The sequence below is a fragment of the Anser anser genome (genome assembly GCF_964211835.1).
Source record: "Anser anser genome assembly, chromosome: 9".
NCBI classification, from domain to species: Eukaryota; Metazoa; Chordata; class Aves; order Anseriformes; family Anatidae; genus Anser; species Anser anser.
This window is the reverse complement of record NC_139729.1, coordinates 2,315,529-2,339,210: the sequence shown is the minus strand read 5'-3', so window position 1 is coordinate 2,339,210 and position 23,682 is coordinate 2,315,529. Positions and strand designations below refer to the sequence as shown.

General features: G+C 38.3%; 1 protein-coding gene across 3 annotated transcripts; it reads left to right on the top strand.

Annotated features, from left to right (window-relative positions):
* The first annotated feature begins 227 nt into the window (after nucleotides 1-227).
* On the top strand, nucleotides 228-23,336 carry AGTR1 (angiotensin II receptor type 1). Of its 3 annotated transcripts, none has more exons than XR_014587838.1 (4): nucleotides 228-417; nucleotides 5,301-5,418; nucleotides 5,588-5,740; nucleotides 8,836-9,759. XR_014587838.1 is itself a non-coding variant. In XM_083847769.1 (4 exons), exon 4 carries the CDS (start codon nucleotides 21,618-21,620, stop codon nucleotides 22,695-22,697), a length of 1,080 nt encoding a protein of 359 aa, XP_083703895.1. In that variant the 5' UTR covers nucleotides 233-417; nucleotides 5,301-5,418; nucleotides 5,588-5,740; nucleotides 21,565-21,617; the 3' UTR covers nucleotides 22,698-23,336. The 3 variants fall into 3 exon arrangements, 2 of the variants coding, with proteins under 2 accessions (XP_083703895.1, XP_083703894.1); XM_083847769.1 differs by lacking the exon at nucleotides 8,836-9,759 and adding an exon at nucleotides 21,565-23,336 and having other exon boundaries at nucleotides 233-417; XM_083847768.1 differs by lacking the exons at nucleotides 5,588-5,740; nucleotides 8,836-9,759 and adding an exon at nucleotides 21,565-23,336 and having other exon boundaries at nucleotides 239-417.
* The last annotated feature ends 346 nt before the right edge of the window (nucleotides 23,337-23,682 follow it).

Genomic DNA, 23,682 nt, shown 5'->3' with positions numbered 1-23,682 from the left:
TGCGGCCAGCCGCAAGCAGGAGCATCCTCCTGCCTCTGAACCAGCAGCCCCGCGCCCTGCGCAGCGCCAGAGCCGCCCGTCCAGTCCCATCCCGTCCCGTCCCATCCCAACCCGTCCCGGGCACCCCCGAGCCCCCTTGCCCGCAGCGGGGAGGGGTCTCCGGCCGCGGGCGTGCCGGTGGCCGCGGGCTGGAAGTGGGAGGGAGCCGGGCCGGAGGGGGGCACGTCCCGGGAGAGGGGTGGGGAGAGCCGGCGGCGAGCCGGACTGCGCCGCAACGCCCCTCGCTATAAAGCCGGGGGCCGCGCAGCGGAGCGAGAGGAGTGGTGCGGCCGGGGAGGGAGAGCGGGGCGAGCCCAGCACGGGGCCGTGCCGTCCGGTCCCGTCCCGTCCCGTCCGGGCCAGCCGCCGCCGAGACAGGTAAGGCGGCCCCTGCGGGCTGGCTGGCCGGGGGCGCACTGCCGGGCCCCGGGGGGAGGAAGGCGCCTGGAGGTCGGGGCGCTGCGCCCCGCTGCCCCCTCCCCCGCTCTGCTCCTTCGGAGGTGGCAGGGGAAGGCTCTTCTTCCGGGTAGGCTGCCGGCAATTAAACCCTGCGCCCCCGGCTTGCCCTTCGAGACCCACTCGCTAAGCCAACGCCACGCGTTTGTCTTGATTTTGGAGATGGATAAAGGTCCCCCACATTCACGGCCGTGCCCTTTGCGTGAGCTCTCCTGGCCTGCACCAGCCTGAACACAGAGCAAAGGCACGCTTGGCATAAGACGCGGTGCTGGGGACAGTCACCTCCTTTCCCCACCAAGGCGACTCCGCAAGCCCGCAGCAGCCAGCTCCCTTCCCTCTGGGCAAGATCAGAGGAGCACTTGAAGTTTTCATTACTGTGCTAAATCCGTGTGATAAATTTATCAAAAATCTCTGAAAGCAAGGCTGATTCATTTTTAGACTTGTGCAAACATTTGTTTCCTTAATTAATAAATAAAATTTAGCAGCCGGGCGATACAACTTCCACCAGTTAGCAACTGGTACCCGTTTCATCAAAAATGCGGTAGCATGCTGTCTCCATAGCCAGCTCCCAAACTCAGCTTCGACTCATAAAACTGAATTCAATATGTTCTTTGACCTTTATAGGTGAAATTCTGTAACACTTACTGTCCTCCTATTTTCCATCCGTTAAAAATATTAAGTTATTAGTTAATTACAGATATAGAAGCCATCTATTCTTCTGAGCAAATCAACAACCAGATCACAGTATGTATGAGCATTAATTTGCAAGATTCAATCTTGCCAGCTTATATATTTCTGCAAACCCACTGGAATTAATGAGTTGTATGGCGATAAATGACAGCAGGACTCTGTCCAGAGCATGCTACAGCTCACTGTAAGTTTCCATCACTTCCATAAGCAGCAGTATGTATCTCAAGTGTGTGGTGTGACATAACATGAGGCAGTCTAGTAAATGGACCCAGTAAAATCACAAGCCTCAAGAAGGGATGAAGGGCTTTTATAGTTTATCTGGAGGCAGGGAGGGGGGAAGTGGGGTCTGTCATCTCTTTTTACTTACATGAACCTGCACCGTTAATATGATTAGATTTTTGCCGGAACAAGGAGAATTGAGTATGGCCTGAAGCAGGTTAATTACCATGGTGATATAGAAGGGCTCTCCTAGCTCTGTTTTAGTGCCTGACAAATCTTTCATGCTCCTGACTTTGGCAGCTCATTTTGCTTGTTGCCATCATAATCTCTTAAATTACAGTATCTTTCAAAATCATGAAGTGCCTTCAAAAATAAGCTCTCATTCATTTATTAAGAACTTAAAGAACTTTAGCAATGTGCCTTTCTAGCAGGAACGTGGTGTTTCTGTACAATTCTCCTCTCTACAGCTTGAACTACATAGCAGAGAAAAATCAGCGATTTCTATGGTGTGCTTCCTAGTTTGTTACTAAACTGAGAAAGCAAAGTGGTCCTGTACAATTAAGAGATGGAAGTCATCTTTATCATGAAATAGTTGGTTTCATTCTCCCCTTACTTTTGCCAAGGTAATAGATGGAAAGAGTTAATTCTCACACTGGAGTAGGTAAAAGTGGGCCCATTTCCAATGATACGAGATGTCCTGCCTTCCTGCTTTGAAAAAAAAATACCTTGCTTGGGTTGGACAGCATGTGCAAACTGCAGCTAGAAGCTACTGCCTTAAAATACAGCAAATACCAGCCTGAAATCTATGCTAGTATCCACAGCACTGCAGAAGTGAGGAGAGTGCTGCCTTTCAGTTTAAAATGTCACAACTCCACAGCCTGCTTAGAACAAGAAGGTGCAAGATTTGTAGGTGCTCCCTGGTGAATATTACCATTCTAAATTATGTTCAATATCTAAAAATATCTGGAAGTGCATCTCATTTCTTCTGCTACTATTTGGAGTACTACTTAAAGAGGCAAATGCTCAACAAAGATGATTTATTTACACTTTCCAGAATACTCTCAAAACATAGAGACTGTGTTTGCAGACATGGAGATAGGAATTGGAGAGGGTCAAATGAAAATTTTCATTTCAGGTAGTGGGTAGTCGGTGCATTTTCCTACACTTCTAGGTTTTCTGTGATGCATTAATTTTGTTCTGTTTTCTATAAAGGAAGGCATTTAGGGAGTTCTCTTCTCTTGCACTTCTATGGTTCCTTACAACAGCCCCACTGATTAATGTGGTAGCTTAAAGTTGCATAAATCACAAACTCACAGTCCCAGTTAAACTCATTTATGCAAAAGTATAGTCTTGATTGAAAATGTTTCAAATAGTTACAAATTACTCTCATTTGCTCACTCCCTCTCCTTTCCTTTGGATGTCCAGAAGCTACTAATGTCACCAGGAGTATTCATAATCTGTCTTGGGTCTATTACTGTCCAAATTTAAAGCATCTAATCACACCATGAGAACCACCCAATTGTTTCTGAGTCGCTGGCATGCATCTCTTTGTCCCATGCTTCAAGTGTCCTTTTCTCCCTTCATAAAAGGTCAAGTTTTGTCACAAGTTGGGTAGAGAACATGGATATTTGTCTATTGTTTTAATCTACTATTACATTTGACTCACTCTACTTGGTTAATTTTTTTTTTTTTAAGCTGAAGTCAATAGTTATTTTCTTACAGGAGTCACCTCTAGAAGAGGAGAAAGACTAAAATTTAATCTGAATGTATTACACCTAAAGCTGAGCTGGGGACATAGATTATTAAGATTCATTGAGATACGAATAGATGTTTGGACAGTATATTAGATATGCCAAAGCAAGTGACCAAATGGATAAGCAAAATAAACTGTCACCTATCTGTGACAGGAATACCAGCAATCAATCAACATGCATCCTCTGGCAACAAAAATACTAACCTAAAGAGAGGTCCAAACAAAACCAACCAACCAACCACCCACAGTTTCCTTAGCTATAATGAAGGGAGCTTGGGCAGGTCAGTGAAACAGCACAGACTGTCTGAAAGAGACTGTTGGGTGGGGAATTATTTGCTGAGGAATTGGATCAGACCGATTCCAACAAATGACAGAGCAGAAAGGCAAAAGGGAAGTCGAGTAAGTACTAGCATTCCAGCATTAATTCTTCTGAATTCCAATACTAGCTAAAGGGTAATTGCACTTCAGACCCCTTGCAAATTCTTGCATCCATTCATTTTAAACCATCTCTCTCCAGAAAGTATAATCTGAGAATTCTTTCAGACTTCCAAGCCTGGGAAGTCTTCCAGCTGCAGGAACTGGGACAGGGCAGCATAAGCCTGCCTACTACAGGTGCACAGCAGTCTACTTGTGTTGCAGACTCTTACTGCGTGTTTAGCAAAATAACCTTTAGGTAAACTCGTTTCAGTTTTTAAGCCTTACCTAGCTTACTGCTGATGTCTGTGCCTCATTGCTCTCAGTTGTGCAACAATTCTACCAGAAATGTACTGGTCATTTGCACTCATGTTGTGTTCTGCCCTGTGTTCCTCTGAAATGTTAATTAGTAATTTTGCAGTATTGGGTAGCAGCTCTGAATTTTGACAGTTCTTCTTTAGGGAAACTATAGCATTTTTAAGAAGTCAGCCTCTGTTAGTATCAGGTTTGAGAAGCTAGGTGAAAGAAAATTGCCAAGCAATTGCCAAGACATTTTTAGTATTTTATAGAATTCTGAAGATAAAATGGAAAACGTGTTGCTTTTGAGAAGAGGGGAGAGTGGAAGGAAGTCTTTTTCCCTATTTTACTCTTGTAGGGTTAGTTTCCACCACACTAACAGGAATAAAGTGTTGCTCTTGGTGAGAACTGAACCCATGCTACTTATCAAGACATGATGTAGGCAGGTTCCACTCTAAAATTGTTACTATCTTCCAGGTGAGTCAGAGCAGTTCTGGAATTAAAATTTTATGCAAAGTTGAAATTTTTGCACATAGGCACAAAGTGAGTTCAAATGCATTCGAGAGTTTTAAGTAGACACAACAGGATTTTCTCTTAGAGTTTAAGAGTGTATAGACTTCATGTAGGGGGTCCAAACACTGCATCCTGAAGATCAGAAAGGTTTCAGCGAAGCTGTTTTGCCATGTACAGCTGCTATTGCACAGTAAGTTCCTAATCATGGTATCATTTTGGACCTCCTCCTTTTGGTCTTAAAAACTCTACAATGAAAGCAAGCCAGTAAGCTTTTGGTAACCGCAATATCTCTTTCAGTTCACTCTCCATCAACAATAGATCACTTTCAACAATACAAAGTCATTGTACTCAAAGCTCTCATACCATGTTCTAAAACTTATTGTTTGCCAAAATAAAAATTGACAGATGTACTCTAGAAGCTTGTGTAATTTTTGAACATTTTGGGGAATTTAACAAAACCAGCAAATAAGAGAAGTTATGATACTTGCCTTTTCTTTTTTTAACCTCAACTGTAACAGGCAAGTGAAGAGAGGTTATCTTTACTGTAAATCCTAACAGCTGTGATTGTTTGAGACAGTGCCCATAAAATAGAATGGCTGGTCTAATCATTTACTGACTTATCCTCAGATAAATGATGGATTAGACTAAAATTACTTTGAGCTTTCAACTGAATTGCAACTAAGAGTAGGAAAATATGCTCAGAATGGCATGCTGTTACTATTCTCTGCTGCACCGTCTTCTGAAAGAACTACAGATTTGGGGCTGTCAAGCATCTTTTACAATTTTCATTCCATTTGGTTTTCGCTTGATAGCAAAACTGTCCAGGTATCTGCTATATAACAACTCTGGATAGAATACTTGGTTACTATTTGTGGTGTTTGTCTGCTTTTATTGTAGTTGAGTAGCATTTATCTTATAGGCACAGAAAATGGGTAATAACTGAAGACTACCTCACAGCAGGAAAGAGCGATCAGATTGGCAATGCATCACTGAATGGCATGACTGAAGACAAGACAAAGAGCGGGCTACAACACAAGGTAACATTGGCAATATTTAAAGAAACTGGTACTGAATTTGGGCAAGGTCAATATTTAGACAGTATTTCACTGTTTGGAGTGAAGGCTGTAATTAGAGTTAAGGCCAGAACAAAGAATGATTTAACCAAATGCCTAATTTAACCTACTTAATCTGTTCCTTTATTTCTAGGTCATAAAAAAATATCAGATACTGATCAATTGTTTTCTGTTGGTACCTAATAATCAGTAGATGAAATACAAGAACAGAAATATAAGATAGAACAGCATGACAGCATTCCTGAGTCCTCTCAGTTTTCTGAAAATTGAAGGGGATACACTGAATGTGAGTACTGTGCCTCAGCATTTCAAGCTCAGAAGACTCATGCAAATAGTAAAACATTCCAGAAAACCACTGAACAGCTGTACTTTTATGTTGGGGAGCTTACACAAGGGAGAAAAATGCACTAGTTGACTTCCTAAAAATGTTCTATTGGCAGTTATCCTCCACTTAACCCTGCTTTAGCATCGTCACAGCCTGGGCAGACCCTTTGCCTGGAGCAGCCAGCGCATAATGTACAAGATGCAGACTGAACTTGTTTATTTAGAAACCATGCATGTCCCTCCCAAACTGAGTTTATAGGAGGATGTATGTCTTCCTTTCATCTTTTTGTCTTTACAAAAATGCCTTTTTGTCTTTTGTTATGTTTCCCATTACCTCAGACTCAGACAATTTTCCTCCTTCCCCCACCTCCTTTTCTCCCCTTATGGGCCCAAGAGTTAGTTGGATATCTATCACTCAATTTCTGGTAGTTGCTCAGGTTTTTGTCCTTCAGGTTCTTTACTTCAGGTGTAACAATCAGAAAGGGAAAGCATGGGGCAGGAAAACGCTTGTTTTCAAAGTAAAACTCTAGCTTTGCTGCTAGATATGTCTCTGTTTTTCTATTGACTTGGTTATTAGCCAGCATCAACTTTGCTAATATTAGCAGATTATCATAGGACAGTTGCAGTTTTTGCTCAAATCAGGCTTTAATTCAGGTAAAGGATATTTCTTTACCCATGTGCTTTCAAAAAAGCTCTTAAAGAGACAAGGGCCCTAAAATATTTTGGATTTAAATACTGGTGTTATCATGCTGCTCCATTTCACCAAGTGCTCTTAACCATACAGTGAAAAAGTCATGTCAGTACAGGGCAGCCACATACCCAAGCATGCTCTCACTTCAACCAGTAATATTCCTAGCACTAAAGTAAAGCTCACGTGGCACCTTTTAGAGGGCACAGTGCTACACCTCCCAAGCATCTTTGCAGTCACCTTTGCTTGAGAACCAAGAGTGCACTTGACTCAGGATGCACTGATTCACGGCACCTCAGCTTAGCTTTGTGTGGTTTTGTGGGTTTATTTGTTGTAGCATTGTTTTTGTTTTTTCTTTTTTTTGGGAGAGGGTGGGGAGCAGGGTGATAGAACTGACATCCTCAAGAGATCATATAATGCAAGGGCATTTCACCTTTTTTGGTTTTACCATCCTTCTTGTTTTTGCTTGCTCTGTTACTGGTCCTTGGTACAGGACAAGTCACAGAGCCAGGATGATAAAGAGTTCACTGATGAATTTTATTTTCAAAATAGACCAATAAATTTTACTTTGATAAAAAAACCAGAAACAAGCTGTACACATTTGGCAGAACATCTATTTTACTATCATTCTATTAAGTGTGCTGCTTTCCAGACAAAGTACTAGGGACTGCAGTATCTGCTTTTTGCATGGGCAGTAATATCTTTCACACTGACTTGAATTAAGGTGTCTCTATTTGAGCTTTCATTCTCTGATTAACCCCTTAGTACCTCAGTAGTCCAATTGACATGCATCAAAATCACAGGTTCATTGCTTGTCTTTATATTTGGCTACTCATCAATTTTTCACCTAGTCCTTATAATGATGTGCCCTTAACAGGAGTTTTGTTTAAGTGAAATCACAATTGGTTCTCTATGTTTTCCATGTTATGCTTACTAACAGTTACAATGCTACTAATTTATCTAGGGCTTAGCTGCATTACCCTTTTAAAAGTTTGTTGTGTTTTCTTTTTTTTGTCTGAGTGAACTCTTGTACTTTACCAGTTACCCATACTGTTTTCTTTCCTTTCTGCCTTTGGTTTCCCTCTTCTGACCCTAATGAGGTATTCATTAGGAAGCCTCCATGCTGATCCTTTGCTTTTAGTCATTTAACTTCTCCTTCTAGGCTGTTACTAACATTCTCATTTAAGAAAAAAAGGCTTTTCTGAGGCATAGTGCCATAATACAGTATTTTCCCACCATAAGAATATCTAAATTAATTATATAACAAAAATAATCAAGTGTCTCAATCAGACCCAGTGAAACAAATCTTGTTACATAGTGCTGAATTATGACACATGGAAAACAAAGCTGCTTTTGAACAGGGGCGTTGAAATCTAACATCTATTTCCTTACACAGAAACTTACAATACACTTGCTTTCACTTTATAAGTTCTCCAGTAGGAAAAACACTATTTTTCACAGTGAAGTCAAAAGAAGAAGTGTTCAACATAGGATTTGTTTTTCCCCAGAGCCATAATGTCTCGACTAGCAGGAAGCTGTGTGAAAGTCACCAGCCATGGTATCGGAAATGTAGTGCTAAAACTTCCACGTTAGATGGTTTAATTAACATGACAGATACTTTAGTGATATTGATAATGTCCATGTCCACGTATGAATGCTGCATCTGCATGAGTGTTTATTTTTTAGCAAATGTTTTCATTACTCAAGCAAAAGTTTCTATCAGTTCCTTTAACCACTGATGATAGGTTAGAAACAGGGATGTGATTTGTCAGAGCTTTTTAGTGAGAGTATATTAAATAAAAACATGCAAGTTTTTTTCCCCCTCTTCCACTTTTTGACAGATTAGCTGTTGTTGCAGATGAAAATATCTGTATTGCTCAGCACAATGTATTTCTCAAACTTGAAGAGTCTTCACTGGCTTGTTATTCATTAATTTACACTTGCCTTCTGTGTTTGCAGGGAAAAAAAGTAAAAATAAGAAGCACAACCTGCAGAAGGGTCTGTGCGTTAAACCTGTAGAGCTCTTAGATGCCTCATGGCCCCATTTTGGTGATTTAGCTCATGGCAGGAAAAAGTCCTCTTGAATATACAGGTGAAGCCTCACATGCATTAGAAATTTCCATGCAAGTCAGAACATTATCAATGTGCTGCACAACTTGGAGCAAATTTATGCACCTTTCTTACTGTTTTAAAAGTACATACAGAAAGGCTGTTCCTTGTATCAGTTCCTGGTACCAGAAAGAGTATCTTTGCAAAATCTTGCAGAGTTTACTGCTCATCATGTTTAATATCTCACTTTTAACTAAAGAAAACTGTTCAGGAGCTTGAGTTACATAAATAATGTTAACTTTTACCTCTTCATCTTCTAGTTTAGCAGAACAAGAGCAGAACATGACAGTGGGAGAGGGACTACCAGGGAAGCCTCTATTTGGACTAACCTATAATTCCACAAGGAAGCCCTATCACCCATCGTTGTCTACAAAGTTATTAGCTGTGTCTCCTGCCCTTCCTCCTGCAAACATCTAGAGAAAGCAACAGAAACCTAATTTTAGAACACACTTTCAGTAGTTTTGTACTAGTAACACCACTGATTTTGAGCTGCTTCTTTCACAGTAAATAAAACTAGAGATCTAAAACCTTGCACCTCGATTCAAAAAAAATGAAAGAAAAAACAACTTTTCTCCCAGAAAGAGACCATTTACTTCACAAGGAAACAACTGCAGCTCTGCCTTTCCATTCTGTTCTCTAATGTGATCTCTGCCAATGACAGAGAAGATGCCCTCAGCAAGATGTAATCACTATCAGTATGTCACTCGTGCATTAGCCATTTTAGAATATTATCATTTCTAATTTAGATGCATGAATTCTCATTTTCTGCTAAATTTTCAACCACAACTAGTTTGAACTCAGCAAATTTTACCTATTTTTGCCCATGGGCTGGTAAGTATACACTTAATTACCTCAGTCAGTAGTACCCGGACTTTCACAGAGTAGACCGTAATACCCCTCCTCTTATAGCCGTTCCTAATCTGGCTATACTGATTTTTTTTTTCAGCTTCCATATAATAATACTTGTTTTCCATCCTGTGATGACCCGTGCCATTTTGTTATTTTATCATTCTTTGCAGAATTTAAGAAACATTTTATCCTTTACCACCTTTTTTTCTCCCTTGAGCAAAAATCAGAAAAAGTCCAGGGTTTTACCACATACTACATGTCATTTCACACGTTACCTAGCAGTACAACTAGGCTTAATAAACTAAAAGATGTAACCATTAAAAGATATAACCATTTACCTTGTCATTGACTCATATCAATTAGTAACAGCTGAAGATGTAGAGAGTCTTCAGTGTGGGAGGCAGGGGAGTCTGGAAGAGACCTGCATAGCTGTTACTTCCTCACAGCCCACGTGTGGGAGTAACACAGTATTCATGAGAAAAAAATATTAATTGTTGCAGAAATTGCTCTGGCTAACAGCCACGTTAAATGATGCGCATTTCTAATATTTTAGACTTTAAAGTGTTAGGGTTTTATATGCTGCAAAAACTGTTAGGAAGAACCCGTGCATACTTGTATTCTCTTTGTGTCCTGGAGTCAGTTTGGGAATTACAGTTTGTAAGCAAGAAATCTCCATGAGACGCTAATATTTTTGGTTTCAATTCAACAAGCCTTAGTCTGTGTGAGTAGCTGTTATTCTCAAGGCCCCAAAGCATTATTTGCACCATAATTGTGATCACCAAAAAGATAAATCCCAGAATGCAAATAACCTCTAAAGTGGCAAAGATTTCATTTGACTCACAAAAAGAAAGATTTATGTAGCACTCCTGAGGTTCCTAACTTCTCACCCCTTTCTGCTGTATAAAATTAATTTCTATATTCTGTGAATTTTCATTGGATGTTTTAACAAATGAAGAGCTACCTCTTTTCCTACCAACATTGATACATCTGGTCCATTCAACCCTTTGTGTTTGGACACCTTAGGAGAGCCCCCCCACCTTCTTTCCTTTCAACATGCAAAATGTTTCCATCTGCATTTTCTGTATTGTCAATGCCCCTAAAAACCACGCTTTTTTGAAAAGTCCTTATTCACACAACACCAAAAGAGCAATATTTTACATACAAGATTTTCAGCATTTGCCCAACTTCATGGGTAGTGATATCAGTAGGAGTTTCCCAAAGTTTGACTGAGTTTCAGGAGTTTTGTAGAAAGTCACATAGTTACTATGAGTATGATTTAAGCTAACCCAGCAGTTAGCAAAAGTAAGCAGCAGACCATGCCTCACAGCACCCTAAGGCATCATCCTTTTGATTGGTTTAGATAACAGAAATGCATTATTTCTGTCACAGGATCTTTATCTACATAGGATTGTGTAGACTCCACATTTTCCTATTTTCAAGAAGTTGCAAAAATAAAACATTTGTGGTGTGCCATCAGAAGACTAGCCCCAATACTACTACAACAAAAGTAGCCTCAGTGAAACCAGAGAAAGGGCAAGTGACTAAAGTACAAACATGTCAAGTGGTTAAAAAAAAAAAGTCACAGATCAAGATCATGCAAATGAGAAGAGAAATCCAGAAAACTTGCTTTTACTTGAGCATTTGAGGTGAACTCAGCTTGATAATTGTATTCATGCCTTTTCAGTGGTATTTCACTTCAAATTGAACACAAATAACTAAAGATCTTCAGTACCACAAAGGCAGCCACGCAAGTACCATTTCTTCCTGTCAGATTCAGTTCAGGTCTTGGCAATGCATGGAATAGCTGGGACCTGCAAGTTGTATATAGAGGTGAAACTATTGTCTTTATAAGTGTGATTTTTAAAAAGAGCTGATCATCAAGCTAAACACGTAGATACCTCTCTGTGCTGCTCAAAACATTGTCTCATCCTTGAACATCCTTGTTGAGACAAAACATTGTCTCATCCTGGTAGAAAGAAGGGCTCTTATCTTACATTCAGGGCAGTTTGTGGAAGTGGTCTTTATTTCCCCCCCAAAAGACCACCCTCCAGGTGATAGTTATGTTCTAAAGGACTGGTGAAACTTTGCAAATACTGAGAAGATCTTGACAGTGAAACTTAGAAGTCTTTCGTTGTTGGATGCACAAAGACGTTCACTCCAGCAAGAAATAAGAATGATCAGAGGCTGATGATACTCCCAAGAGCATGGAAAATGTCTTGTAGCTCCTTATTAAGCCTTTTGTGCTCTGAACCACCACAGTATTTCTGCTGCAAGGTGGAAGGGAAGAGTGGTAGTTAATGCTGTACCTGATGAAGGTACCCACAAGATTGAGTGAAGAGTACCCCATAGCTGTAAAGACAGAAACAGGTATATTAAATACCCAGTAAGTCCAATCATGATATTGTGTGATTTGAAAAAAGGTGAGGTATCTCCCATGTGATATCTGGTTTCTGTTCTGTTAGAAGAGGGCATGATAAGGGTTTTCACCAGTGCTTTTTACTTCAGTAAGTTTCCCCACCACCCTGTTTCTACTTAGCCTTTTTAACAGATCTGGATGAAGGTCAGAATTAATATAAACTCCCTCACTCCTCAGATTGGAGGAGTTTACCATAGCAGTTTATAGTTCATTCTCCATGGAAATGATGTGCTAACAGAAATTTTAGGTGTGTGGTTAGGTGTCTAGAAGCTACATTTGCGTAGGACATGCACTGCTATGCATTAAAAAATACTTTAAAACTTATTCCATGGAACTAAGCTATCAGAATAGTAACTTAAAATTCATCAAATGATTTCACTTGCTCTTAGCAAACCTGAATTTGATTTCCATCTTTTATTAAAAATAATCACATGGGGCACACTATATTTTATATAGGCAATTCCAGCTGCAATAAAGGAAATGTGTTAATCCACTCATTTACTATCATTTGGAGAAAGTAACCGTGCAGTACGTAACCTTTCACAGCTCAAACTAATCTCACTTTTATTCGTTCTGGGACTTGATGGCTTCATTCTTCTTCTTCACTATGGACTCTTTTGGGTACTTCAAAATACCCTAAAGATACTGCATAATGAGGCATCAGATTTGAAATTATGAATGTACAGTTAGCTGTATGTTTATAACAAAACAGTACCTTATGTTATGTTGCCCTTCAAAAAAATATTTTCATGTTGATGTTGAAAACCCTAGAAGTTCTAGCATTACCTTGATCTGAAATAGATATTTTTTTTCCTTTTTTGGGCACTATGCAGTAAATGGGGTTGTTAAAAAAAGAGAGGAACTGATAGGTCCCTGATAAAAAGCCTTTAGGTTAGCCTACTGCTTACAGATCATTTTTCTCTCCTAGGAGGGCACTACTCTTTCTTTCTGATAAAGCTAATGGCTAGAACAGAGGTACAAAACTCCATGCTGATTGATAATGATAGGTAATACCCTCATTTCAAAGAGCCAATATATCCAATTGTCTGTGGTGTTTATTAGACAAAGAGGCAATTCTTTACCCTGTGGTATAAACAAGAAGACTGACTACCTTCTGTTTTAACAGTGAATTTCTTATATTTAAAAAGAAATTCAGCTACAGGTTTAATAACCTAGATAAGAAAAATCTTCATTTATATTGAGACAGAACAAGTGTCTGTCCCATGACTGGGACACAGGGATATCATTTAGAGATTCACCTTTCAGACATCTTTTCTGAAGCTTACCCTTTTACTGTTTAGTTTAAGTACTGAACTAGAACTCAAGCTAGACGTTTATTTCACTTTATCAGTTTATTTATCTTTTCAGTTCTAAGTTACTGCTCTGTGGATAATTTTACATTTACATCTCCTGAGGATATATAATATCTAAAGACATACTAAACACCAGAGAGTTTTAAACACACTCTTACAGTCTTGTTCAAAGAATGAAATAGAGTTTGCTCTGGAGGATGAATAAAGAAGAAAGAGACCAGAAAATTACATGAAAAATTAAGATACCCAGAGGTACACAGTCAAGCCAGAAACGGTGATCTATTACATCACCGCCTGATCAATATTCTTCAAGAGATTAGATGAATACACTGCATGTTGAGCATGGTTAGTCTTTCAGTGTTGTGGAATCCAGTTCTGCATTTATTAAACCCAAGGATGGTTTTCCTCCATGTAACAGCAAACTAAATTATATGCGTTTACAGGAAAAAACTCCCAGAAAATGTTTACTGCTAAGCACATACCTAGAAGATACGGTAAACAAAACCTATAAACTAAAATACTTACTGAAAGTTAAGAGTAATACTTTTGGCTAGCCATAATGAGTGATCTGTGGATCAGTCAACAAACCTCTGTACAAAATAACCTAACCATTGCCACGCCAGCATTTACTAAACCACTAAATTCTAATGAGGTTGAGAAACTAGTGAGGTTAAGCAATCCTTCCTTGACACTAACATCTGTGAATAAAATTTCATAGAAATATATATATCAATTTCCCAACTTCTGGGAAAAAATAAAAAAATACAGAGATGAGGAGGGAATTGGTAGAGTTAACTTTGGCCAAAGAGCTGAGTAGCATAAAGAAGTATTTCCAATGTTCCTGGACTCGCAAGTACTACAAAAGTACAGGCAAAAACTTGTCCAATCTTTCACTGCTCCAGCAGCAGACAGAATTCTAACTGTGATATTATTACACTGTAAGTTGTTGGAAAGAGCATGCAGAAAGTTCCTCACGTATTACATTGTAGTATTATTAAGCATTTAGTAATACTACTAAGCTTTAATAGAGATGTTGCTTTTCCGAAGCCAACATTTTTCTGTTTAAAAGAATTTTCTAGCACTTGGATTGCTCTTCATTCAAGGCTTGATCCACTTGCCTGCTTCTTTCAGCAAGTTTTCCCTTCCACCCATGGGCTTTGTGTCTCGACCTTCAATTTTAACAAGTTGAATTGGGTCAGAGTATCCTAAAACTAGTGCAGATCTCTCCCACTCCTAGCAGGATAGGACAGCTTTCTCAACCCTTTCCCAGATCTTGGGGATTAACAGAAGACCTTCAGTGCCCCCTGAGAACAGAGGCTACAATAACAAGGCTGGCCTTGGTGCTGAGCCAGTCTCCTGCAGATGACTAGGATAACTGAAAGCCACTCCAAGTTGTTCTCTTTCTAAGCAAAAGTGGTCTGGAGGTGCTCTTGGTAACTCAATTACCAGCATGGAGGGAACAGAACCTCAATTAATTGAGGTCTTAAAAAATTTCATGGGTTCTACATGCTGAAGAACAGCTTACTTTCTACAGGTAAGTATTGTCTTCAAATAGTGTAACTGCAGGAAAATGTCCAAAAAGAAAAAAAGTGTTGAGAAGTTTTTATTCATTACTCCACAGCCACATAAACTGGTATTTTAGAGGTGGCATTTCACCTATAACACTGTTTGCCACATGCATTTCTAACACTCAGTGCTAAAATATGCAACTGAAAGATTATTTTTGTTAATTATGCATTTTAAATCTGGCTCGCTGCATGCTAGTGCTCTGTCTCTAGATATCACTATAATTCTCTCTAGATGCTTCTGCTTTTAGAAACTTCAAGATAAAACCCTCATAGGCTTGTACAGTGTTTTTTCTAAACATCCCTTAAGTTCCCTGACACTGCATAACCCATTGCACATAAATATAGAATAAGACACTGAATATTTCTACTTATCTGGCACAAGATAATACAGTTAATATCAACTTTTCAGTTCTTCTTTGCTCATCTACTAGTTTCAATAAAATAAATATGTCACCATAACACTAATAACCTTTCCTCTCTATTTGGATCAAAAGCTATTTGCCAGCATTAGAGGACTGGTTAGCTAAATAAATCATTTGAAGCAGAACCATCATCACATCCTGAGTGTCCAAAGGGGTAAAAACATGTCCAGCTGTATAACGAAAACAGAAAGTCTGCGTGTATGTATGACTGGGGAGAAAGATACATTTTCAAATTGTGACATTGCTTATAATTTCTTAAGTATATACTACAGAAGGTCTAAAAATCACCATTTGCGTAACAAAAACTGTAGACTCGCATTGCCATTTCATCTAAAATTAAAAGTAGTTCTGAAGTAGCATTTTCATCAATAAAAACATCTTCCACTAAGTAGGAAAATACATGTTGGAGTCAAGTTAACTTAGAATTACTTTAAATAATACCCTGTGTGATACTTGAGGGAAAAGAAAAGAAAAAAATTGTATGTTTAATAACAGGCAGAGTTAAAAAAAATTATCTATGAGTATGTGCCACTTTTTTTTTTAAGCTACACTGTTTAGGTAAACTATATATCCACTCTCCCCGTAAACATATTTTTTCTTATTTTGGCTTAAACCCGTTAGAGTTTAAGCTGCATATGTCTAAAAAAATAAAGCATCAGGACCTTGCTCCATAACTTACTAGTGCATAAATCAGACTCAAGGTCTAAAAAAACAGAAACATACCAGCAGAAAGGAAATTAGACATAAGCAAGTAGATACTAAAATAAATATAAAATGGCTCACACTGGTACATTACACTTTACATAAATGCAGATGTTTATGATAGGTATTTTGTCTTGCATTGCATTTTAAAGAAATAATCTTGAAGGAAAGTGATACTGTGGAAAGTGATGATATTTCATTATGAAATAAAGCAATTATCTTATTTTTAAATAGGAAATACAGACCTCTAGTGGTCAAAATATATATTATACTCGTGAAACTTCAATTTAAATATCACCATGCTTAATTGTGTCGTTTTCCTTTATGCCCCCTCCACCACCAAAAAAAAAAAAAAAACAAAAAACATTCAAAATAACATCCCCCAGCCCAATTGCACTGTTTAGTCATTCTTCAAGCATTGATGTTTTCAGAGGAAAAAGTTGCAGAGTTGAAAGCTACTTGGGAAGTGAAGGGAAAATAATGAGAGTAGCCTATGAAAATAGATGGAAGAGATGTTATTCTTTTCAGCATAAGTTATGAAAGCCATCACGTAGAAGGACAGACTTTTGAAGTATTCTCAAGGAAGTAAATACAGAGAAGTTCTTACAGAGAAGGTCAGAGTACATAAACAGTTTGTGTTTATGAGACAGCAATAACTGGTCCTCTGCTAGCACAAAATAAGTAATACCCAATTTAGAGTTTTGATGCAGTAGAACTATATCCTAGGAAGATCACAGGCAGTTTATTTGCCATTTCTATAGAGCTAGCATGAATGAAGGTGACCAGCTCGAACTCCTGCAAGGGGAAGAACATACAGAATCCACATATAGGTTACAGAATTAAAAAAGATAAATATTTTAAGTAAGTTTTTAAAATGTATATACAGTTCTGCATCCTAAGACTGACAAGAAAACGCTAGTACACCTCACCTCTACATGATTCTAAGTTGCAATAGTTAAAATAATTAATTGCTAAAAAAATTTAACTGCTGTGTGTTAGCATAGGGTAAGCCAAGCATAAGTTAATTAAAATTTATTTCAGATCAGGGCCCCATTCCTGTGAAACACATGAATATGGATAAGGCTCCACTTAACTTATGGAATAAGTGAGAGTAATAATCGAGTGTAATACAGTTACTTGGAAATATATTAGCATAGGTCATAAAAATACACATTTATACAGCTAATACTGTATATTCAGAGCATACTTCTGAAGCAAAAAGTTAAGCGCCGTACTGTGACTCAGAAGATTACCCAAACCAAACACCACAAAATTAACAGCAATTTCAGACTGATTGTTCCTTTATGCAAGACTGAATAGGACAGCTATTCAAAGAAAACGCACAGCCAATTACAAGGTCCTGTAAATTCTACTTGTTCTTATATCAAACCACCTTTTGATCCAAAATTGCAAAAGCAACAGCCAACTTGACAGTTACTAATAAGAATCTTTTGAAGCTTGCTTTCTGTTCTTGTTGCTTGTGAACCAATGCACTGTGTTCCAGTTCTATACCGCCTATTGGAGTTCCATTTCAGTAATGTTTTGATTTATTGTCATTTACCATGAAGTCAGACGCTGACCTCTGTGGAAGATAGAGGCAGTGATGACAGGAGGCCTGTGCACACAGCAAGGCCACACTAGCTTGAATTACGTGCCTTTGTTTGCCCAAGTGTTTGCATTGCTCTCACCCTCCTCAATTTACATATCAACTGTGGACTAAAAATACTTTTTCATATTTACAATTTCAGTGAAAGTGAGCCTGGAATATTCACTTTGAGAAACCTGAGAACGTAGTGCTGTTCTAGCGCACCATCAAAACCATATAGGATAAGGGCACCTCCAAATTAAAGAAATTAAAAACATTTCTGTCTTGAGCTGCTACATGACACCTTGGGAACAGACTGACAACAGGCATATGCTGCTGTGAACAGATTTCACTTATGAGACTGGTTTGGAGCCACTATCCTAGGGAGTGCAGCAAGCTCAGCTTTGCCATTCCACTGGGAATCTGCTCACTGAAACAAGTGACAACAGCCACAGGGCTCCCAAAGAGTATTCTTTCCCCCAGTTCTGGAGCATGGTTTTATAATTGCATGAGCACAGGTTTTCTACCAGAATATTTGCCCAGACAGGAACTGCAGTCACGTTTATGTTCATTTATCTTCTAAATCCATATTTGTTAAACAGTAATTCTTTTATCTGAACAGACTCCTACTCCATTTGATGCAGGCCATTTATGGAATATAATCTTACTGCCAGGTGAGCAGTAGTAGTGCTCTAGAACCCCAGGAAAGCAGGGAAGAGGCTGAAGTAGGTATAGGGCTGGTATTAAGGCAGTGGTGATAAAGGGGGTTGTTCTGCTGGGTATAAAAAAGGTAGTGAGATGAGACATTTGGGAGGTATCATTAGTTTATCAACAATTAGAAAAAGAAAATGCAAGAAATTAGGAAGGGGAGGGGAGCTAAACTCCCAAGATAAAAAATGCTTATGGCACAAGAAAGAAGTGAACATAGTTAATATATTGAACATACAGTTCCAAACATTTCACAGCCTCTCTTCTACCTGTGTAATAATCTTATATAAAATTAGAATGCATCATCCTCAAACAGAAGTATCTTCTCATTTGTAAGAAAAGCAAATAATCCACCTACCATCAGAAGGAAAAAAAAAACACACATTACCTAATGGCAGGGTGGGTAAACTGTGGCAGGGCTGGTCAATCAGAGTTTACTTAGTCTGTCAAAGCAAATATTAAAAACACATTTTTGTTTAAAAATTGACTTGTGACATCTGTGTACCTATTTATACCTGATCAAGTTCTCACAGAAAGCCACGGTCAGTGTGATCTTATCTTTCACCAGGCAGAGTGCTGTTTACCTTGCACAGACCCAGCATTCCTTGTTTCAGCAGGCAGTTTCATAAAGGTGCATGCTCACCCAAAAGCAGTGATGAACGGAACGATAAATAATAGTTGGTAGAGCAGTCTGAAGCATTTCATGATCAGTGACTTCTTATAGTCATCATAATTAAAAATAGACAAAAGGTCACAGGACAGTAACATACAACAGGGGTTTGCTGCTCACCAGATAATTTGGTTTGAGATAGATGTTGACATACAATTCATAATCACATCAATTCAAACCTCTTGGAAAAAGCTCCTTGTGTATCAGCCTTCAAATGATCCAATTATCATTATATTAACTCAGGCCATTTCAGATGCTTTAAATGGCATTACCAATGTGCACAATTTCAGTATTTGCATTTAACTTAGCCTGCTGTGGTGAATTCTGGCAGCATAAAGCTGTACTAATCATCTTTTTCTGCAACATTTTCAAACACACATCAGTACTTCTCATATAGAAATACCTGCTTTGTATAAAATGTGTATAACCACTAATCTAGTCATGGATAAATGTCTTGCTCAGCCTTAACTGGGCCCTGGTCTACTTTACTGCATGTCCGGCTTGCAATGCTCATTTTCTTGGTAGAGACTTCACTTTGGTTTCTTACTGCTTACTTTGGCCATTATCTCAATGGGAATAAGTGAGCAAAGGCTTCTATAGTGAATAAACCACACAGCACCTTTGCAGCAAAGCAAATACCACATTGTGGAATCTACTGGTTATTGTCAAACCTTTCTGGGCACTTCCACAACCAAGGGTTGAGATAAGAGGATTTCTTGATCTTGCAAACTTTTATGTTGGCTCTCCCTGTCCTGCAGGCAGCATGACGTTCCACAGAGGCAAACACCAACTACTCTAGATTTGGTGCAGTTTGAAAGCCAGGAAGTTGAGCTCAGGATGCATTACACTGCCACACATGATCAGAATGGCACACATTTGTTTTCATGAGATGCATTTGCTTGACTTTTTAACATCTTAAACATGGTTAAAATAGCTGATGTCATATCAAGACATCTTCACCAACCAAGGAAACAAGACGAATTCACATAATGAATTGGAGATGCTGGGAGGTGTTGCACTGTGTATCTTGACAAAAGGTTTGTCATTGGTTGCAGTTAACTAGATATTCCAATTCTGATAGAATTAGCAAGAACCTACATCTTGAAATTGCACTGTTAGCTTTATTGAAATGAATCAGCTAACTAATGCAGACCTAATAATAGAACATAAAATAAGACAGAAACAATAATATAAAATCTTAAAAGATAATAAAGTGAGAGCCAAAGGGATACTTTGCTCAAAAGGTACTGACTGCAACTCCTGTTCTGGGTTTGGTCCCTGGCTCTTCTACAGGCTTCCTATGTAGACTTTGCTGAGGTGAATCTATGCCTCACTTTCCTATGAAAACTTTAAAAAGTTTTTTTGGGGGGTTGGTTGGTTGGTTTTTAAAGCCAGAAAAAAAAACACACTAATTTGTATTCAAAAAAACCCTAATCTGTATTCATTTCTTTTGTTAATGCAACATGTTAAGGCTTAAGTGTAGTTTCTGAGGTATCTGAATAACTTTGCTCATGAGATATAGCACCTATCTATGAAAAAAATAACCTAGATAACTGTACATTCATTTGGTACTTTGAGTCTCTGTTACGACATATGTTCAATAACTAGTTGTATTTTGAACTGTAAACTTATTAAGTAATTGAAAGAAGTTTGTTGGCTTTCATTTACAGTAAAAAAATAATCTAACAATGTACACCTAACTCCTAACATTGTTACCTCTGTTTTATTCCACAAAGTCTACATTAAAATAGAAATCAGTTGAGAAAACATTTAAAGTTGGCCCCCCATATTACATCTGGTATACAAAAAAAAATTTCCCCTTATTTTTTGTGATCTGAGAATCAGTATGCTGTTTGCCTTGGGCTGGTTTGGGATTTATTTAACTACTGAACTGTTACATACTACACTTGTGAACAACAGCTCACTTCCAACTCCCTACAGAGTCACTGATAAAGCTCCTGCTCTAGGCATTGTATCAAGACCGTCATGAATAATCTGGTCTTTCATGCCATATCAGAAAAAAAGCAAAATGAAGGAAACTTAGTTAAAATTTGGGTCTACTGGCTCCATCTGTGTGCATTCCAAACAAAAATGATCCAACAGAATTCTGTAGCGTGAATTTCTGAATCCAGACAACGCAAGTTCCAGACAAACACATGCTTCGTAGTTGAGCCAACTGATATCTGTGGTGTCAGGGTAGAACTCCACAGGGAATGAACTGCAAGTTCACAACTTGTAGATTTAGAACTTGATTACTGCTTCAATTCAAAGCTAGAAAGAGAAACATATCCTCATGTTTTTAGAGGGGAATTGTGATTGCACAAAAAATGAGGACAGGATATAGCCCAGGAATTATAAAAATCAAGAAAAAGCATGAAATACTGGTAGCATTAGCCATAAGACACGTCCATGGAAACAAAGAAAAAACATAAGTAGATCATACTGTGTATATTTATGAACAAAAATAAAGAGGGCAAAAAAACATTTTCATTGCTTTCCATTAAAAGTTGTTCAGGAGGAGTACTGATTAGCAATTGGGCCTATAACCCAGTTTTCAACTGAAAGCCATAGGTAGCGGTCTGTTAACGAAAAGTAGATTTCTTACTCTTCCATGACTTATTAATCAGAAATTGAATTTATTACACTGAATTATCTCTCTAGTTAAACACAAAATCTTGATATTTCATTGAAATTTTTAAAAATAACTAAATACCGTATGAATTACTTTCTCCTCCCTCTTTACCTTTGCCCTGTAGGTGTGAACTTCACATTGTTTCCCTGAAACAAGTGTACAGCTGAAGAGATCAAGATGGTCCCAAACTATTCTACCGAAGAAACCGTTAAAAGAATCCACGTCGACTGTCCCGTTTCAGGAAGGCACAGTTACATCTACATTATGGTTCCAACTGTTTACAGTATCATCTTCATCATAGGCATATTTGGGAACAGCCTAGTTGTTATTGTCATTTACTGCTACATGAAACTGAAAACAGTGGCCAGCATCTTTCTGCTAAACTTGGCACTTGCCGACTTGTGTTTTTTAATAACTCTGCCACTCTGGGCAGCCTACACAGCCATGGAGTACCAGTGGCCATTTGGCAATTGTTTATGCAAGCTAGCATCTGCAGGGATAAGTTTCAACTTGTACGCCAGTGTGTTCCTACTCACATGCCTTAGTATTGACCGCTACCTGGCCATAGTACATCCAGTGAAGTCGCGAATCCGGCGTACCGTGTTTGTTGCCAGAATAACTTGCATTGCCATCTGGCTTCTTGCCGGTGTGGCCAGTTTGCCCGTCATCATTCACCGTAATATATTCTTTGCCGAGAACTTGAACATGACAGTCTGTGGTTTTCGGTATGACAACAATAATACAACACTTCGGGTTGGGCTAGGCTTATCCAAAAATTTGCTGGGATTTTTAATTCCTTTTCTAATCATATTAACAAGCTACACTTTAATTTGGAAGACCCTAAAGAAGGCATATCAGATTCAAAGAAATAAGACCAGAAATGATGATATCTTTAAGATGATTGTGGCAATAGTATTTTTCTTTTTCTTTTCCTGGATTCCTCATCAAGTATTCACTTTTCTTGATGTATTAATTCAATTACATGTAATAACAGACTGCAAAATCACTGATATTGTGGATACGGCTATGCCCTTCACTATTTGCATTGCTTATTTTAACAACTGTTTGAATCCCTTTTTTTATGTTTTCTTTGGAAAAAATTTTAAAAAATACTTTCTTCAGCTAATAAAATACATTCCACCAAATGTCAGCACACATCCCAGTCTAACAACAAAGATGAGCTCCCTCTCCTACAGACCACCAGAAAATATCCACCTGCCCACTAAAAAGACTGCTGGGTCTCTCGAAACCAAGTGATGCGTTTTACGATATACTTTTTTGAACAGCCTTGTGAATGAAGCAGCAAGAATGACAAAATTCATCTGCAGTCACAGACATCACAGCTTACTGCTCATTACTGAAACATTAAATCACCTCAGAGAAATCGCACTGAAAAGATTTAGCAGTGGCCTTTTATTTTACAGTATGCGGAGGACGGCTGATTTTCATTTTGTTTTTCTTTGTTGAAAGCAATGTATATGATAGACAGGCACACCAGAGTTTGTCAGCATCCTGCCATTTACTCAGAACTACAAAACAAGGGTAGATAAAACTTCTAAAAAGATCTCTGAACTTAAAGGAAAAGCTTTTGTAAGTTACATGAATTGTGAAGGACCTATTTTACACATGAGCTATTCCAAGTTTTGTTCCAGGAGTTGAGAGCTAAAAGGCTTGGTTTCATTTCTTTCTTTCTTTCTTTCTAAACATGAGTTATATATCAGAGTTATATTATAACTTGTTTTTCAAATATATGCTGTATCTACAGGCCCAACTTTAAACACAAATGGAAATTTCAGGACCTTGAAACTGGTCTCATTCTAATTTGTGCTACTATTTTTCATTTTAAAATAGCAAAAGTTCATAATATATGCAATAAAAGGCAGGTTTATTTATTAAGTATAGAAGAAATATATTTTTAGATTTATACTCCTACCTATAGATTTCAAATATTGTTTCATAAACGTTTTTATCCCAGTGTGTATTTTTATAGTAGTAACATATATACACACACACAGAGACACATGTATGGGGTTTACTCACCTTTCTCCATAATATGCCGTGCTGACTCTGAAGAAAATTATTTATGGAGTGGGTTGACTGCATAATTTTAGTCATTAAATCAAAAACTATTTGAAACAGGAGTTCTGAGACAGAGGTGATCAGAAACTTTCAAACTATTTTTGTAAAATATCCAGAGTACTCTATGAGAAAAGTACCAGCTAATGAAATCCATTCTGTTTTT